The 20,276-nt window shown below is 42.6% G+C and overlaps 1 protein-coding gene across 1 annotated transcript in view; it reads right to left on the bottom strand.

Annotated features, from left to right (window-relative positions):
• Positions 1–18,816, bottom strand: part of MOXD1 (monooxygenase DBH like 1) — a gene marked incomplete at both ends in the record, with an annotated part of 51,147 nt that extends 32,331 nt beyond the window's left edge. The window contains 4 exons of the mRNA XM_079550729.1: positions 4,218–4,301; positions 4,421–4,588; positions 6,225–6,371; positions 18,553–18,816. Coding sequence (XP_079406855.1) covers positions 4,218–4,301; positions 4,421–4,588; positions 6,225–6,371; positions 18,553–18,816 — 663 coding nt within the window. The remainder of the gene's footprint in view (positions 1–4,217; positions 4,302–4,420; positions 4,589–6,224; positions 6,372–18,552) is intronic.
• Positions 18,817–20,276: the final 1,460 nt, after the last annotated feature.

Genomic DNA, 20,276 nt, shown 5'->3' with positions numbered 1-20,276 from the left:
GCTGCTTCTGAGAAAGCTCACAGCTAACTTCCATCTGTGAGGAAAATGAAATCCCTGTAGGATAGTAAGCCTGATGCGCATACCACAGCCTGGAGCTCAAAGTAGCAGAACAGGCCAATGCACAACTAGCTGCAGGGGGATTCTGCAGCAGGCAGCAGTGCATAGTGCTACACAAAGGGCTGCCAGTGTCTGCACCTTGGGACCACTCTGGTGCCATCCTGCAAGGAGCTAATGTGAAGGAAGATGGATGTCAGCTACTACATCCAAGCAGCCCCTTTCATTTTTTCTGTACGTTGTTGTTTTTGATACTGATCTGTTATCCTGATAACTGGTTCTGCTAACGCAAACACATATGAAGAGTGAAAACTTTTTGAAGTTTAAGAACTTTCCAAGTAGCCACCTCTCCACCAGGTATGCTGCTTGAAGATGAGGAGTAATGTGTTCCATCAGACTCATAAAAACAAGCTTGCTAGCTGATATCAGTTGCAATCTGAACAGCCCTTATCACTATTATGCCCAGCTATTGAGAAATCATCTTAATTCACTTTATTTCTTAGGAGGCATAAAGTCCTTATAACCAGCTTTGTGAGTTGTTTCTCCAGGAGTTCCTGAAGGCACCAGATCTCATAGCAGAAAGCACTGCAGAGACACGTAGGAAGATGCAGTCTCTTCCCTGGGGAAGAAGTTGCAGAGCTATGAAACAAAGGAAGATTTAAAAGAGCCATCCTGAATCTGGATGAGTGCCCCATTATCATACTGAGGCTGTTCTCCATTGGAAAATATAGCAGAAGGAGAAGTTACTCAGCCACGTCCTCATTCCACCTATGAGATGAATGTAAGATTACAATCTTATCTCCTGCAGAATTTACATGTCATGTAGTGCTTGATCAAGAACAGTCAATGAAAATATTCTGTTTCACATTACCTGAGGTTCTTGGAAAGTAGCGTGAATATTATGTAGAGAAAGAAAACATGTAAGAACTTACATAATTTATTTTCTATTGATTTTGAGATATTGTGCTAGTTATTTATTTATCTTCTGCTAAGGGGAAAGCCCACTCCTTCAAAACCTACTCCAACAAGTCCTTTGATGCAATCATAGCTCACCCCTGTGAGCACTGGGGTAGAGGACTGTGCCAAAGCTCCCTGGAAAGCAAAGGCAGCACTTTGGGAAATCTGCAAAACAGCTTCTCCCTGCTCAGAGAGTCACTCTGCTCAGTGTTTGCTTTTTCTTTCTTTTTACTTTTTTTTTTTTTTTTTTTTCCCCTCCACATGAAGAACATCAACACCAAAAACGTGAAAGAGGAAAAGGACAGAAGAGGAAAACAATGTGATCCTGGCACCCACACTATCCAGAATCAGAAGTATCTCATGGGTTCTGCGTGGAGTGCTTTAATTGTCCTCCTGGTACATGCTTTACTATTCAGTTTCATGATCTCCACAATTGTTTAATGACAGTAATCATGCCAAAGTGAGGAATAAAAAATTGAAGATTTTCAGTTGGAAAAGTGAAAGCTCCTAATCCAAACCACTGTAGATACATCCTAAGACCAAGCATCATCACTTCAACTAGCTAATATACCATTAGCTTGTAGACATTTTTAAATGCTTTGAAGACATTCTGCCTAACAGCAGAAGGGAAGTTAAAAATACTTTTTAATTCAGAATCTGGCATTCATTAACTAGGGACAACTGCCCTCTTGGCTTGAAGTCTTAGCCTCTACCCTGGCTGCTAAGTCTAACTTTTTCCTAAGATATTTGCCATCATTAAAGTCTTGTGCTTTCCTGAGGAAACTGACATTTCAAAAAATACATTACTATGAAAAATAAAGAAATTTGCAAGACGAAAGGAATGAGAGAGAACAGTTGAACAAGATGAAAAAGAAAAGAAGTCCAATTGTGGTTGTTAAACCTATTTGAGAATCCAGTAGATTTATACATAAACTGCTGCTGGCATGCATTGCTCAGCAAAAGCTGAATTGCAGTGTTCCACAAAATCATTATGGAGCACAGAAATGGCTAAAGCCACTTGTACAAGACTTCTGTAGACTGAATTATATCAGAGATGAATTTGTACTATTTTAACTTTTTTTCCACCTATAAGATGCGTAGATTTGTATGAAAGTGACATTACAGACAAAATGGAATCAAGAATCAGCATTTACATAGTTATTTAGGGTCAAATAATTCATCTGCCTTTTCCTTTGTGAAATTCAATCTTTGTTGCACAGATAATGCAAGTACCCATAAGCCCAATCCTTAGTCTGTCAATAGGCTTTAGGAAATGTTTAATTAGATTGCATGAGTACATAAATACAATTTCACAAAAACCCTTTAAGATCTACAGAAGTTACATATATATATATGTATATATATATATAAATGTATATATATACAAATGCATATATTTACATATAAGTTTATATATATGTATATATATAAAAGTCACAAAATACAAGCTGTCTTTTCAATATCTGAAAAGATAGGCTAAGAAGTGTTTCTATGTTAATGCTTCTCTTTTCTATAATCATTCTTCTCTTTCTAACCAAATCTGCTGGCTTTTCTGTAGTTGGAAAATTGCTGGGGATTCTAATCTCATTTTAACCTTAAAGCAAACAAATTGCTTATTTCAAACTTATTTCAAACTGTGATTCTTATAAGTTACAATATGCATTATACGTTATAGTAAAAACATATTAAACTTCTTAAAAATTAATCAATTTATCATCTCTGAATTAAAAAGATGTTTTGTCTTCAAGTACTGTTTTGTTTTTTAAAGAGTGTCTGCATGCATGTGTAGTCAGGCAAAACATTTAAAAATACATTCAGTAAATATAAATAATAAATAATTCCAGAAAATACAACAGCTTGCATATATATAGTCCACCAAATATAACATGGAAATCATTATTCCAATATTTCCAACTTCTAAGCTCTCTCACTTGAGAGCAGAAAACAAGGACTTACATCATATATACCTGATTACAAGTAAAATCTGTCTTTCATTCTGTGCAACTACCTGTCACAGCTTCCAAATGCAATTAATGTATCTGAAGGTGGAAATTTTGACCTTTATTCTGATAAACAGAGGAAACCCACAATATTTCAGAATAAATATGAGTATTTCTCAGACATACACTAATGATCACACATCAAATTATCTGAGTTAAATTAAAATTTCAGTTCTACTCAATTCGTTAGAGAAGTATGACTGACAATAACAAATAATAAAATTGAATACATTAATGAGTTCAAAGAAACATAAAAATGAGGGCCATGATTAAGCTGCCAGGTTCATACAACTAGTTACAGAAATGCACCAACTGCACTATCCGCCTCTGAGATGGTCTTTTCTTCTTCATTTTCCCCATGCAAGCCTAAAATAACACTTGTCTCTATTCTTTTGACCTTTATTGATATAAATGCAACAACTTTAAGGCTACTGTCCATAAAGCATTCAATTAATGTTGAACGAATAGAAAAAGCACCTTAAGGCCTGTACATTTATTTTGATTACTTTATATCACTGTGCTATTTCAAGCAATCTTGAACAATAAGAAGTTGTTTCTTGATTAGGTTTCTAGTATATTGCTCCTTGGGAGGAGTGCAAGAACCATTTTCATTAATTTTTGAATAAGCTATAACATGCATTTCTTCTTTCTTTTTGTAATATTTGGCTTTTACACACCCAAAGATAATGAACTACCTGCTCAGATTATGTAACATGGCCCTTTATTTTAACAAAATTCTGCATTTTATTTTTTTTAATCTAAAATTACTCTCTTTTAAAAGATATCCATAACATTCTTATGTATAGCAAAATCTTGACGGAACAAGCTTTTTAGACAAACATGTTTTTGCCAAACACGTTTATGAACAGTGGTAAAACTTTCAACAGTATTTTCTTAAGGGAGAGAGGACATGAAAAAGTGAAAGAAAGCATCTCTGTCACTCTATGTGCTGATTGTTAGGGTGCATCAGAACCAGGTCCTGGGAGCACACATATACTTTTCCCCCACTTTTGTTAAGACATATAAGAAGTCTTGTTTAGTGAAAAAAACAAGAAAACAAGACCAGGTCTTGTTTAGTGAGTGGTGAAACAAATTTTCAAAGTCCAATCAATTACTGAATCTGAAGAGTCATCATTCTCACCTGAACTCCTCTAAACACAAAAGCATAAATATATAACCTGGATTCACACAGTCAGAATCCCTCACCTTTGTTACATGGTGCTTCTCGTGTTGTACAGGGATCTTAAACATTTGACACCAATATGTTGTATCCTTGTCTGGTATGGGTACCTGTCTTAATGAAAAGGGAAAGAAAACGATATTATAAAAGTCATACTGTCCTGCTGTGTAAGCTCAGATGTTGGGCTGCCACCTTAGCCCACACAAACCCAAAACACAGAGTAACTTACGTCTTTGTTGGTCAGGTCAAAGTATGACAAAGAGGCAGGTGAGACTTCTGCTTTCTCAGGGTTCAGTAAACGTAGACTCTTTGTACCACGGGTAGACCCGTGGTAATTCTGACCTGCTTCTCCCAGGTCTTTGTGGTGGTAAGCCCATATTACCCGCACTGTGCTCTCCTGGAAAAAAACAAACAAAAACACGTAAGGAATGGGAACAATATGCTCTTGCATAGTCCATACAATTCCTAAGATAGATATGATGTGTTTGAACAACAGTAGTGAGAAGAAAACAGCTACTGACACAATTGCAAAGAACTTAGAAAAAATCAACTGAATTCATGATTTAATAAATCATACTCTTGAATTTGAGAGGTATGTAGGTTTTGTCTTTGTACTTTTGAGGATGAGAAAGTAACTTAGCAAGCTCTTGTGGGCTGACGCGTCATCTTGGAGATGGACTTGATCCTTATGGATCTCTTCCAACTCAGGATATTCTATGATTCTGTGATACAAATTTTTATCAAAAATTAATCATGCTTATATTCAGAGTTCAATGTGGATCCACAAAATTTGAATCTCTTTCATAGCTTCCTTCAGAAATGTGGCAAACTTGAATCATATCTGAAAACAGCAGAACAGACTCATTTAGAGGCAATCAACTAAGCACATGGAACATTTTTTCTAGACATGGCACTCATCTGACTTGTGGTCAGAAGCTGTCCTCCCAAAACTGCTTCCCGGCTCACATGTGTAAAGGTCTGGGCACCTTCTGTGAACTGCTGGCCCTATACACTAGGAAAGATAGACATTCAGCTATAGAGCAGATTTACATCTTAAAAATCAGTTTGTAGCTACAGTGCAGATCAATTCTCTGTAAACCATTCTCAGATTGCAATAATCGCCCAGTGAGACAAAATAATAAACACTGAAGGGTCTCAGAAAGTTAAGTTATGCTGAGACAATTTGGAACAGATGCAAAAACCACAGAACCATTGACAGATGGAAATGTGGCAGTTTATACAGCTGTGCATTTTCTCTATCTTTTAGCTCATGCTGTCGTTATCGCATGTATTGTGAAAACACAGATAATGACAATCATGTTAAACTACTACTGCAATGCATCCAAAATGAATAGTAGTAAACAAGCCAAAGCACGAAAAGTCTTTCAAATCATGACAGCCTGTCATTTTCAATATGAAAATAATCAACTTCATATAATTTAAAATTATGCTTATGAAGCACAGCAGTCACTAGGACAATAGAAGAATTTTCTATGAAAAGTATTTACCATGCATAGAAAGGGCAGTATCACAAAGCTGTATCACAAGATTATTCAACCTCTTCATTTTTAATATGGAAATAAAACAAAAAATACATTCTAACTATACATGTTCAAAACTTTTCTAAAAGTCCAGCTTTAACATCATTTACAAATTAGTCTAAGACCTAAAAAGTATTTCACAAGCTGACATCTCCTGAAGATTGCAAACATAGGATATGAGAATTGAGGGCACAGGAGTACCTGTTTCACTCTTGGGTTCACATTGTGTGTGACATATTAAAGAACACTATGCATTGAAGTGGAAGAACAAGCAAAGTTGAAAATAAAATATGAGAACTCAATAAAACTAGGCAAGTATTCTATCCTGCTAATTTGATAGAATAGATGCTTTGGAAAGTGCATTGAGAGCTGAATAAGCATGTATCCTAAGATAATTTCTCCAATTAAATTTTAGTAGCCAGCATCAAAACCAGCTATACACTCATTCTGTGTTAATATATCATCTCTTTTCGTACAGGCAGTGCATCTCACCGTTATGCTCTTATCATTTGGATCACAAGTGTGCAGTTCTCTGCTAAAAGCCAGTATGGTGTGAGTACTGTTTTCCAAGGCATATTCCAGGTGATAATCCTGTTGTGGATCTTTTTTGAGTACTCTGTTTTCGTCTGTATGATAATCCTGTTGAAAATAAAAGGTATGCCATTATTAAAATCTAATATTCAAGCAATAACCTTTTCCTCAAATACTGAATACCCTTAAACGTTGCCTTTATGTAAAACACTGAAGGATTTCTGTTTTGGTGACACTAAACATATTTTTGATTAAAAATCTTAGCGAAAGTGGGTCTCCTTTACAAGCAGCTTAAAAAAATGGTTTGAACAACTTTAACCATACACTGCCTGTACATAACTACAGAAATAAAGGTTGTAGTCAGTCCTAAATTATAGTCATAATTTATGTATGTAGTCAATTTATTTAATGTAGTCACCCCGGTCATAACTGGGATGTTGTGGAGTTTGTAGAAACTACTGAGAGAAATAAGTTCACTTAATACTCCAAACAACAAAATTGCCCTTCTCTTTTCTCCCAGCTTTTTATTTATTTTTCCTTCCTCATGAACAGCAAATCTCCCAGAATAAAATCAATCACAACCAGGAATCCTACAGCTGAACCAGAAGAAACAGCACTTGGCACACACAGAATTTGCCTGGAGGGTTTTGGGGTTTATTTGGTGGTTTGGGATTGGGTGGCTGCTCTTACAGGCAACACTCAGAAAGATGATCCCTGGCTCAGCAGTACAGTAAAATGGAGGAACGATGCAGCAATGCCAGGTCATTAACCTCCTCACCCCAAATTCCTGCCACACCACCAGCTGTGCCATGTCCCAGTCATCCTCTTCCCTCTCTTCCAGACTGCTCCACCACCTTGCCAAGGCACAGTTTTTTGCTGTTTCTGCACTGCTTGGGGTAAGAGGAGGTTTAAGGACGCTGCTCTGTGCAGCTAAGTCTAGAGCAGAGCCTCTAAGCTTGGTTAGACACCTTTCTTTTCCAGAACATGCCACCTTCCTCCCTGATGGCAGGTAGTTACTGGCGGGCACCATGAATTGTTTTGCATCTTTAGCAAAACACACCAACTTCTGTTTTTTGAAGGCATCTACCTCTGAAGCTACTTGAACCTCCATTTAATTTTAGAAAGGTTTTTAGTTTTCATATCCATTCGCTCAAGTAGAGGCAAACAAAGCTGAAAAATCACAAAATGTTACGTTCAAACACCGTGACACTGGTAAATGTGTCTGACATCATTTTAATTCACAAAAAGATCAACTGGGAGTTATAACCTTGAACTTAATCGCAGTTGAGAAATCTTTCTGTGTATAAGAGACCACAAGCAACCTGTTACAGGTGTGAGAATAACTGCATGCTCAAACACCTCTTTAAGATATTTTTAGATTATAAAAATTATGAAACTATCTCAGTCGTGACACAATTTCAAGGAAGAAAAGGGTAAACACAGAGCACTTATATCAGCATAAAAACATTCTGTCTTGCCAAAGCTACTGAAACAGTTCTGATTTTTACACTTCCAAAACAAATCCAAATTTTAAAAGTACTGAAAAGAGTAATGCTTTTCCTGTCAACACTTTTTGCAACTAGAAGTGAATGAATACTTATATGAAGGCACAAATACCTGGGAAAACTACCACTACAAACAGCAAAAGGGAAGCATGGAAGGTGAAGCTATGTACTGAAAAAAAGAGTAGTGATGAGCTATGTTTGTTCATAGAAAGAACTTTGGATTTCCTTTTCCAGATATACTGGACCTGTTCTGGGATGGTACTCAAAGGTGGATATTTTGTGAGAACAAAGTGCTCTGCTTCACCTCTACATTAGAGCTTAGACAGAGACACAGCATGTCTTTACAAAATACCATCCCTCCTCTGAAAACACCTTTATGTAAGTAGAACAGCTGTTTTCATCTTAAAAATAGTAAATACCTCTCTGAACTAGAAGTGACCATCAACTTTTACGAAGGTGTGGTATCTTTTTTGAGATGTTACATTAAATTGGAGGAAAGCATCTTGTATTAAAATAAGCAACCAGATAGTGAAGTACTGTGGAACAGAAATGGAAGAGAAGCTTTTCCTCGTGGGAATACATTGGGAGTCTTTGCCTGAAACAGCTGGGAAGGACAATTCATAAATGAGAAGCCAAATCAGGTGTGTGCACTCCAATATTTTCTGGTGATCTGCAAGTATAAAACCATGTGTAGAACAGTCCTAAGTTCTATGAGCCTGCAGGGAGTGGGCAAGAACAACTGGAAGAAGCGATGTAAAGAAGGGTACTTGCTTGGCTATGCCTTGATACGGTGACTGTTGGTGGAACTCTTTGTTCACTTGTGTGACAGCTGTGCCGCAGCCCCACTTGCTGTGGGCTCACCCTGTGCCCTGGGGAAGGGGCTTCCAGGCCCTGCAATGCCCCTGCCTGCCCACCACCAGCCCCCAGCAGCATTTCACTCCCCAACTCGCCCAAGAGCATCCCGCGGGCAGATCTTAATCTGACCGACTAACGCTAATCTTTCCCATGTGAAAATTTCTGCAGAGTAATGAAGTCGCTGGCTCTGCTTGCTTCCTCTGCCTGATACACGGCCCCATGAAACATCCCTCGAATGTCAGGGTGCTGAGAATACCTGGAAAGCAAATTTGTGTAGTTCCTGGGAAGGTAGAGATATTCCTTTGTCTCCCAAATCCTACAAATCCACTTAGTGCAATCGGACTGCACTAGAGGAATCAAGCATGAATGCATTTCCCAGAAGCTGTTCACAAGTTACCGACTGCCTCTATCACTACTTTTTATTCCTTCTGCTGAAAATTATCTAGGTGTTCATCATGAAAAATAAAATTAAATTATACAGCAAGAACATTTCTGAACAGCTCAGGATTAGATTGCTCAACCTCTGACATGAAAACAGTTTGTTTGCCAAATTGAGAACAAATGAAGGACATGTCATGAAACAAATGAAGGTACAAATTAACATGAACAAATGAAGGAAACACTCTGATCTCCTTCTGTTCACAGAACAGATTTTAAGTCAAACTATGCAAGTTTTGGTCAATTTATCCAGCAGAGCTGAAAAGCCCTTAAGAAACAAAAAGACGTTTGTGCAAAAACGACAAAACATTATCAAAAAAGGAAAAGTAACAAGAATTGGCTGGAAGTTTCACTCATCTTTTCTCATGCTCACTAAGCTAAACCTACATAAAGCATATTACTTTTAAAGAAATATTACTTTCACCAGCATAGAAGATGCATAAACTTTCAGGTAACTTTCTTGTAACACAGTTAAGCTCCCTTAAATCCCTACTAATTTGGGTTGGTAGCATCACGGATATTATGAACATATAAAGATGCATCTCTAGAGATATTTCTTTTCAGAGGAAAAAAAGTGATAAAAAGGGAAATTCCTGTTCCTGTGGTACAAATCCAATCAAAACACCATATTTAGGCAGCCGATGCTCCACTTTGCTAGTTAGCATAGTTTGTTAGATCTTTGTTAGGAGAAAGGTGGGTACCTCTGTAGGCTTTGAATGTCATTTACAAAGCCTAGGGTCAGCATAGAGGATGCACCCACCAAAAGTCAAACAGGGGATGTCTGGGCTTCAGCAGCATGGAGGGCATCTAAATATCACAGTATCACAGAATCACCAAGGTTGGAAAAGACCTACAAGATCATCCAGTCCAACCATCCACCTATCACCAACAGTTCTCACTAAACCATGTCCCTCAACAGAAAATCCAAACATTCCTTAAACACCTCCAGGGTTGGTGACTCCACTACCTCCCTGGGCAGCCCATTCCAGCGCCTGACCACTCTTTCAGAAAAGTAGTATTTCCTAATGTCCAGCCTGAATCTCCCCTGGCACAGCTTGAAGCCATTCCCTCCAGTCCTATCATCAGTTACACGAGAGAAGAGGCTGACCCCCAGCTCACTACAACCTCCCTTCAGGTAGTTATAGAGGACTATAAGGTCTCCCCAGAGCCTCCTCTTCTCCAGACTGAACATTCCCAGCTCCTTCAGCCACTCCTCATATGGCCTGTGCTTCAGACCCCTCATCGGCTTTGTCGCCCTTCTTTGAACCCGTTCCAGGGCCTCAATCTCTTTCTTGCAGTGAGGGGCCCAAAACTGGACACAGTATTAAAGGTGTGGCCCCACCAGTGCTGAGTGCAGGGGCACAATCACTGCCCTGTTCCTGCTGGCAACACTGTTTCTGATGCAAGCCAGGATGCCATTGGCCTTCTTGGCCACCCAAGCACACTGCTGGCTCACATTCAGCCGAGCATCAATCAACACCCCCAGGTCCATTTCCACTACGCAGTCTTCCAGCCACTTCACCCCGAGCCTGTATCATTGCCTGGGGTTGTTGTGGCCAAAGTGCAGGACCTGGCATTTGGTCTTGTTGAAATTCATCCCATTGGCTTCAGCCCAGCTATGCAGCCTGTCCAGATCCCTCTGTATGGCCTCGCTACCCCCAGACAGATAGACGCTTGCAGCCAGCTTGGTGTCATCCGCAAACTTACTGAGGGTGCACTCAGTGCCCTCATCCAGGTCATCAGTAAAGATACTGAAGAGGACAGGCCCCAACACCGACCCATGGGGAACACCACTTGTGACAGGTTGCCAGCTGGATTTGACTCCATTCACCAAATATGGTTCCAAATGCCCCCAGTGAGAGCCTGCCATAATACAGACCTCACCTAAACTTACAAGCTTCACAAATGTAATTCTATTGAGAAGGAAGGTTGACATTTCTATCAACAGAATGACAGTACTTCAAAAACTATTGCAGATGGTCTGAAATTTGCCTGATTTTGGAACAACTTACTATTCCTACCAAATAAAAAAGGACTCTAACATGGACACCTCTTTTATGCAGATTTAGTTTTAACACCCCCATACAGTCAGAAAACCTGTTTCTTTCGTAGGCAGGATTATACTGGTGCAAGATATTCTGAATTTTATGGAGTTCCAGCACAGATTTGCAGTAACTATCAGCTCCTTAATACTGAATTTCTTAGCAAGAACCTGAAAACGTGATTTATTTACTGATTTTGCCCTTGAATTCAGACCCTTCAGCTTCTTATATACACACAAAATATATGTTATATGGTTAAATGAAGATAAAGTTGCTAAGTTTTACATGAACTTGACAGAAGCATCAGTAGTTACAGAGAGAAGATAAGGGGAAAATGACTGTTCTTCTGACACAAACATGTTATTTTGGTTACTGTTTAAAACAAAGACTTGACAGTGTTGTCATGCTACATAATAACAAAATGTTGCTTCAAAATTTACTTACGTTTACATTAGAAGCATTTACAGTTTCTGCACTCCCATTGATTCTATTGCATAAACTGGCATTTAGAACTCTGGGCTATGTTGTGCAAACATCTCTAATGCTACCTAGGAGTTGAATCAACAGATTGAAAAGAGAAATCTTCCTGATATTGCACGTAGTTTGCTCTTTTCCAGAAGTGTGGCTGATCACACCACACAGTTTTCAGATCCTATGAACCTCTCACTTTCTTAAGAAAATGTTTTGTGGTGTGGATGGTTTCTGTTTGCTGCTCAGCAAAAGACAGGGTAATTTCTCAAGGATATAAAAAATAGGCGCAACTGGGCTTTTTTATCCTCAGAGAATGTAAGCACAGCTGCAGAAGGAAACCTCATGAGAAAAGCACAGCTGTCATCGCATACTTGAACAGGTGTTTATAAGGCTCCCTCCCCACATTTTTACAATGTACAAGCTCATTTTGTTTATGGTATCCATTTCCCATGTTAAATTATATACAGCACCTTTCAACCTAAAGGAGCCACCAACAGCTCCCAGGCTGCGGCCCCATCACCTGCAGCTGGGCTCTGGCACAGTTCTGTCTCTGTGATCTCTGTGAGCTACCCTGCAGTCAGGAGCTCCTCACCATCCTGGCTGTGGGAACAGCCAGAAGAAAGCCAAGGGACAAACCAGGAAGGACAAATGGAGGAGAAATGAGCTAAGTCCCAACCAGTTCCAACCTATGGTTTACAGCCAACTCACAGAGTTTTGAACATTCCCAGAGTGCCCAAACCTGTGTCTAAGAGCAGGGTTGAAGAGTATGGCAAAGGAATTGGGAAGCTGTAACCAAGAGGAGTTAGTGCAGGAGAAGATCCGTCTTAGTCTTATAGGATGGATAAATTGCTACAGGATGCAAAAGACTCAACCAAAACTTCTGAATGAAATCAGCACCAAGCTATGCCTTTCTGGGTTTCCAGAAGAATAGCTGTGGTTAGCATTTCTCTTTTTTATTGTTTCATTTAATTCAGATGGAATCCTGCTGCTTGTGGTTCCAGCACACACTGGATACAACCACCAAAAAATATATTTAAAAAAGCTGTTTTTACATTGTATTTGGCAAGAAGCAAACAGAGCATGAGTTTACAAATAAGAAAACCAACCTTTTTTCAACCTCAAATAAATTTCAGCTTGTGTTTAAGGCAAAGATCCTACTATACTCCTATATCAGGGAAAAGCAGAGCCCACCTACAGAAAACTAACACAAAGTGGGAGTCTGAAAGCATCGCTGCTTTAAATAAGAATATAAGAACACCTTGAGAGCATTCCAGTTGACTGATCTGATTTTGGAATTGGTCTGCAAATGGAATATCCTCAGCAAAAAGTTTGGTGGCGGCAACCAATCAGTTGCAAGAAGTTTCTAAAGTAAGTGGGATCAGCAAGTTCAGCCACAGCCCTAAGAGCTGACTGCTCCTAGTTAAGTTACTGATTGATTGGGTACTTTTTGTTGCTGTCATGTTTGTTTTTTTTAACCTACACACCAGATGAGTATGAGATGATTCACTGCCTGCTGAGAAGCCCAGCTCTCTGTCACATGGAAGCTGCTTCGACTGGCTGAGTTACACTGGAGTCAGCATGGCAATATGTTTAGTGCAACTATACTACTAACTTTAACAAGGACTGAACATTTTTTATCTATAACAAATAACTGGGCTGCATCTGTTTGAAATGCACACACAGATACACAAAGATTCCCATTTTCCACTTGTGTATTTGCACAGGTACTGCATTAAAAAAATAAGGCATTTTTTACAGATGAAACAATTCTTTACTGAGAGACACATCTTTGTTCCTCAAGCTGTGAATCATCTGAACATGTTTGGGTGTATTTCTTGTGTCTGCCCAGAGCTGCTCCCCAGCAGCCTATACTCTGTGGTGACACTCCCTGGTTCCTGTGGCTCTCCTGGGGGATGCAAAAACATAATTTTCTACACACAGAAATGAAAACACTGAAGCATCATAATTTCTTCAGCTTGACACACACAGGTGTAAGAAGCATTAGCAGTCGTGAAGTTGGCATCGCTTGTCAGCATGGAGAATCTGACTTTGCAGAGGAGTCCCAAAGACCCTGGGACATATTACAATAAATATTGATTTTAGAAGCGTTTTTCCAGTTGTATCAGAAGCTATAGAGCCAGATTAAAGACTACCCTTACACAAACAGACTAGACTAAACATGTAGCTATGTGTTTTAAGGGGAAGAAAACCTGTAACTAGGAGATGCTGCACGATCCAATCTCACAACTGCACTTTATCACAAGGAACATTCCTTATACAGGAGCTCATTCAAACAGCACAATTTTTCTTGTTTTAATTACTTTAATTGCTTCAATTATTAGAAGTTTTCTAAACACTGCAGGGATTTTGGATCACAATTATTAACGATACTTGTTCCCAAAGTGCCACAGAACATCTCTCCTAGTCTTTCTGCTTCTAAGATATTTGCTTACAAGGAGAACGAAACCATTCCCCTGTTACTTGAAGCCCTCACGTCGCTTACGGTGGCTGCATTTCCATCCAGCCCAGGCTGTGAAGCTCTGATACTTATTCTAGAGGAAAAGTTAACTTTCTTGGAGTTACCAAAATCCAAACTGAAAGCGAAAATACCACAAGCACCAGAAAAAAACCAACTTGCGAACCAGACTCCCGACCCTTGCCTAAGACGGGAGCTCCAGAGTGATCCCCATCTTTTGTTCGCCGGTTGTCGCTGCCCTGTCCTCCCCACCATCCCTCTGAAGGGCAGCACAAAGCGCCCGGCCCGAGGGGACGTCCGTACCGCCTCCCTTTGAGCCCCGCACCGAGGCCAAGAGGACTCATTAGTCATCGGGAAATCGCGCCACAATGCCCGAAGGCTTGAAATACCTCCAACAAAGCGCCGACTGAGATATGTCAGCGTGGCACTCGCTTTGCATCTCTCTTTTGGTGCCTTTCAAGTTGTTTTCTAAACACTTCTTTTGTTGCCGCTGGCATGAGTGCACTTAAAAGCAGCATATCGTTAAGTACAGAGAATGCTCACTGTTTTCTGTCCTTTAAAACCTCTTCCAAGTACTTCCCTACGAGCAATTAAGCTAACTCCATGGGATACATTTGATAACAGATATTCTTTAGTTCGGGTGATGGTTAACAAGCGGGGCCGTAATGAATAATAAAGTACTTTTTAGTGACACACAGTCCCTATTCACCCTGAGGAGGGACTATTTTTGTGCAAGTTCAACAGAAGACTCCAACAATGCCACTCTCTTGTGTAACTTGCACAAAATGGCCATTCATCAAGGAGGATTACTTGCCCCAAAACGGGGCTCTCTGCAGCTACGTGCTGTGGGTGGGGATGCACAATTCCAGACAGGGGTGGAGACCAAGGAAAAGGCATGGCGATGAAAATGCATGCTGTGTCAATTCATAAGCACAAAGGACATTAAAAAAAAAAAAAAAAAAGCAGAAAAAGAAGAAGGAAGGAACACTCGATGCAATAGCTGAAGCTGACCCAAAAACACTCACGAAGAGCACACACGCTGCAAGTGGCCACAGCCATGCTGTAGGAAAACTTTTGCAGAGTACAAACTGCCCACCCAAGCCAACCCCGGCAAAGATAAAGGCAGGTCATTGCTGTCTGACACCAGATCCCATTGGTACCTTCTACTTCTTCTCATTACGTTCGCCCCAAACCTGCATAACCCTCGGTCACACAGCACAAGGCTCTTGGCAATGCACTCCAGTAATTCACTCCTCCACCTCCCTCTTTTCCTCTCTACACTCAGTACAGGCAGCTCCCTCAAAATACACCACTGCTACGGACGTATGCACACATGCATGCTGTATCCTCTACACTTTCCCAAAGTCAGTCTGTATTCCTGTCCCAAATACCAAACTTCAGAAAGGCTGAGATAATCAAGGTATAATTCATATATCATTCAGAAGTTCTTCAAAAAGCCACTCTGGTGCTTGTACCACTTGCTACCTCAATATATTTAGAGAAAAGTGAAGTTAAGTCTTTCAAATCTTTCTGCTCTTTACTCATTATCCCAGACCTCCTATTCCTTACATACAGTTCCAAAATGGAAAAGCAAAACAAAACAGGTAAGCCTTGCACCTAAGTTCACCAAACATATAAAATACATATATATATAAAAATCCCATCTCAAATCTTCAGAACTTTCAGTCATCCAATTTTCTGAAGGAAAGACACAGCCCGCTGATGGTGGGAATGGCACAACTTGCAGTGAGAGGATGAACAAATGCTGGAGGAAACATCTTCTCTCCGAAAGCTCCTTCTACCTCAATACATTGCTGCACAAAGCATGCAGCACCTGCCATCTGCTAAGGGCTGCAGTCTGACTGTACTTGTTTGTTTGCTCCCAGGAGAGGACTCTTCCCCCCAAGAACACTTCCTATTTTGAAAGGAGAGAGAATTTAAGGAGGTTGGGGGCAAGAGGTTCAGACGTTACTGAAGTAGGGCTCTAGAACAAGGTACTCATTTTGTATCAGTCTGTGACGCCTGTCCAGAAAACACTCTGGATGGATTTTGTTTCTTCAGGGGGTTGCTCCATCCTCTTCATATCTCACCCTTCCTTCTTCCTGGGCAAGCACAGAAATGTTTTAGCAGTCTGCCCTTCGTAAAAGACCTCGTCCCACTTTACCAATAAACCTTACTGCCTAGCACTGAAGAACTGAGGATGGTGAAAGCCACAGGTTACCAGCAAGCTTCAGGGATAGAAGGGATTTCTTCTGCAGTTTATCTGCTCAAGAGTGTAACTTAATAACTCATAGCATTTTGCCTAGCAGATGTTTATGTGTTAAATCAGTGTTTCAGAACAAATATCAGCTGTTCCGTGACAGGAGGCAATCGCTGCAGTCCTTCCTTTTCTCTTTCTGTTCTATCTGTCATGTGGTGACAGTAAATTAAATCTTTGGCAGAAGACTGCACGGAGCCACTCTTAAAGATGCTGAAAATCGGAGAGAGGTGCTGAAAAGAGCCACGATGTTGCTTTGAGTGCTAGAAAAAAAATGCAATAGAATCATAGAATGGCTTGGGAAGGAAGGGACCTCAACACCCAACCAGTCCCAACCCTGTGCCACGGGCAGGGCTGCCCTCCACCAGCTCAAGCCCGGGGCCCAATCAACCCGGCCTTGAGCACCTTCAGGGATGGGGCATCCACAGCTTCTCCGGGCAGCAGTGCTAGTGCTTCACCACCATGAGTAAAGCACTGCCTCCTAACATCTGATTTAGGAAACTAAATTTCCCCTTTTGATTTCCTCTTTTAATTTAAAGCAATCCCCCTTGTCCTATCACTGTTGGAAAGTGTCAAAAGTCAGTCTCCCTCCTGCTTATAAGCCGAGTCATGCAGTGGAATACTTACAGAGCTGCATCTATTTATTTTATGTAAAAGAAAATTGAGGAGTGACCTGATTACAGCATATAAATAACTTCATGGGGGCAGGATTTGGGGAGTAGGCTTTTAAATCTAATAGAGAAATTACATGGCTAGAATTTGGGCCCAGCCAAATGCATACTGGAAATAAGGAGCAGCAAAGTCGCACCGTTGCTGTGCACTACCAAGAAAAGTGATGGATTCTCCATCACTGGGTGCCTTTACATCAGCTCTGGATGCTTTTCCACAAGGCTTGCCTTACATGAACACGTCCATGAATCAGCCAGACAGAAAGTCTGGGTTTCTTTAAATAGGTGCATGTGCTGCGATGCAGGGCTCTGGTGAATGCACACCCTGCACCTCTGAGAGCTGTGCTGCTCACCGGCCAGAATGGGGGTTTTATTATTGGTGTTTTATTTAGACTGAGGTTTTTAAAAATAAAAAAAAAATAAAATAAATCGATCTTCACTTTGAAATATGAGAAGAACTACTATGAAAAACTTTGAACTTAAATAAGACAAATATTTGCCTAAACTTGATATAGCAAACTAATAAGGAATGTATATCTACCTATCTATATATACATATATATAATAAAAAGGCACCTTTTTTTTCTCAGAAAGGTTTGATTTCATAAAACCTTGACAAACTGCAGAGAGAGAAGTTATGGAGCATTTCGTTTCTTCATTGGGAAAAGTTAGCCCGCGCTATTATGCTATTGAGGAAAAAAAAAAAAATCAACTCAAAAAAACTGCCTCTTGAAATAGAAGCTGCAGTTTCAGTGCTCTAACACAGCTCCCAGCCTGTCCTCTTAACAATAGGAGCAGAGTGAGATCCAATTCAGAGAGCTGTCATTAGGGGTGACAAGCCGCCACGCTGATCCCGCTGCTCGGCCCCACGCAGCCCCCAGCTCGGAGCGCTGGGAGAGCCAAAAGCTCCCATCCCCCCACTGACACCACCAAGAGCGGGTGAGCCGCTGTCCCGCAAGCTTGTCCCAGCCACGGCAATACGTAGACAACTGCTGAAAAATACCCGGAGAATTACGCCCGTAGGGTTGGGCTCCCGCAAGCTTGCTTTACCAAAGGGTAAGCGGTGAGTTCCAGCGGTTACCCGTGAGCCCTTTTCAGTAACGAGGACAGAACACCACCAGGTGAGGAGGAGAGGAACACGGTAGAGAGGTCTTTTAGAAGCCCGGGAGGGCAGCGGGACCGTGCGCCCGTGTCGGCGGGTCACAGGGACGGAGCCAGGCCGGCGGCTCGGCCGCCCCGACGGTCTCCGTTCAGGGCAACCGCTCCCGTCCCATCCGGGTCCAGGCTCTCAGTACCCGCGGAAAAAGCGCCCAAGGGGACAGGCGAAGGCTGAGGCGCTTTGGGATGAAGGAAACCCGACACCTCCGACAACACCCGTGCAGAAGTTTGGAAGGAAGGTTGGCGGGGCGCGGACCGAAAGGAGGGGAGAGGCGCGCAACAATGGGAAAAACCGAAGGGCCGGGGGGAAGGAGCGGAGCGGAGGTAGAAGAAGCGGGGCGGGGAAGGGGACGTCCGCGCGGGGAGAAAGAGGAGCAGGGACGGCCGCCAGACAAAGAGCGCGGGATTCGGGTCCTTACCTGCAGGTAGGGCTGTCCGCCCTCCACGCCCCCCACCACGATGTCGGCCGAAGCCATGCCGCCTCCGGACGAGAGCCCGAAGCCCACGTAACCGCGGGTGCGCACCTCCAGGCGGAAGGAGAGCGCGCTGCCGCGGCGGCCCCACAGCAGGCGGTAGGCGGCCGCGCCATCCAGCACCGCGACGTGCGGGTAGCTCCGCGCCGCGGCCGCGGCGGCGCCCAGCAGCGCGCCCAACAGCAGCGCCCAGGGGCGCAGCGGCCGCATCCTCCCGCCGCGCAGCGCCGCGCGTGGCACTGGGCGCGCGTGGGAGCGTGCGCGCCCGGCAGCGCGGAGGAGGGATGGGACGGTCACCCCGCCCAGCCGCAGGCCGGCCCCGTCGGGGCAGCGCCCCACCACCGCCGCTTTGTCCACTCCCGCCCCGCCGGCAGCACCTGCGGCCGCGCGCCGACGACGGAGGGTGGGTTTGCTTCGAGGTACGGCGCGGCGCCGGGGGGTCACGGCCGGCAGGTTGCGTCGGCCCTCGCCGCCTCCCGTTCGCACGTAGTTAACGTGAAGTTGCGCCGCTGGACTTGGGAGCGTGTCTAATTGCGATGGAAAGAGTGCCATACTCAGCACGGTGAAAAGCTGATTCTGCGAAAACCACTCAAAGTAGAACGTAAGGGAGGTAATAGCGTGTCGTTCGTAGGCTTCTGTGTGCAAATGCCTGACAAACATCACCAAGTGAGGTGTGGAGCAAACTGCAGAATTTCTAAAAGAGAAAAGGATGAGGAAACGGTAAGCACCAAGAAATCACTTTCATCCGAAGCACTGTAAGAAATACAAGGGGCAAAAATAACAGTGAGTGATTAAATACTGGAGATACAGACCTGATTCTTAAAGGGGCAGATTGGTGTGAGAGCGCTTCCAACTGTAGCAATAATTTCAAAGGTGACCGACAGCGCAGAGCACACGGAGGTGTTGGGAGGTACTGTGCTAATGCCCACAGCTGGATGGGTTTCACTGAAGCAGAAACTGTAACTGCACGGTACCTGTGCCGTGTCATCTGTCACAGAGTTAAGCAGAATATGCTGAAGATCTCCAGGGGCAGAGGAATGGGAAGAATGAAGGATATTCCTTACAGAGGGGCTTAGTTTTCTTAAAATGTTTTCTTACTTTTCTTTTAAGGCTGTGCAATACGTTCTTACACAGCAGAAACCCTAAGAATCACAGAATTACAGAGTTAGAAGGGACCTCAAAGCCCATTCAGCCCCGATCCCCTGCTGTGGGCAGGGCTGCCACCCACCAGCACAGGCTGCCCAGGGCCTCATCCAACCTAGCCTTGAGTGTCTCCAGGGATGAGGGTCAGAAAGCCAGAGAGCAGGCTCTGAGTAACCCAGACTTTGGGAAGCTGAGATCATTCCGGAGAGCTCAGCCAAAAGCCGAGGCAGTGTATACTCTGGTAAACTGGACAGGCTGTGGTGTTTCAGAGGGCAGAGCAGAGGTCTGCCCTGTGACAGGGGGTTGGCAAAAGTGGCAGCACTGTGGGCAGCCGGGTGTTCCTGGTGAGCTGCCGGGAGTCCTGCCCTGAGGAGCAGCCCCCAGGCAGTATGGTGTGCCCTAAGTTCCCTGTGATCATGGGGTGCCTTCCCTGTTTCACAGCACTGGAAGCCAACCCTGGGCTGCTCCCAGGCTTTCTTTTGCAGAGAAATCATGTTTTGAAGGCTGAGGGCTGGTGCAAAGATAAT

Source organism: Tetrao urogallus (assembly GCF_951394365.1).
Source record: "Tetrao urogallus genome assembly, chromosome: 2".
Lineage (NCBI taxonomy): Eukaryota > Metazoa > Chordata > Aves > Galliformes > Phasianidae > Tetrao > Tetrao urogallus.
The sequence above is the reverse complement of the archived record's forward strand: the minus strand, read 5'-3'. Positions and strand labels throughout refer to the sequence as shown.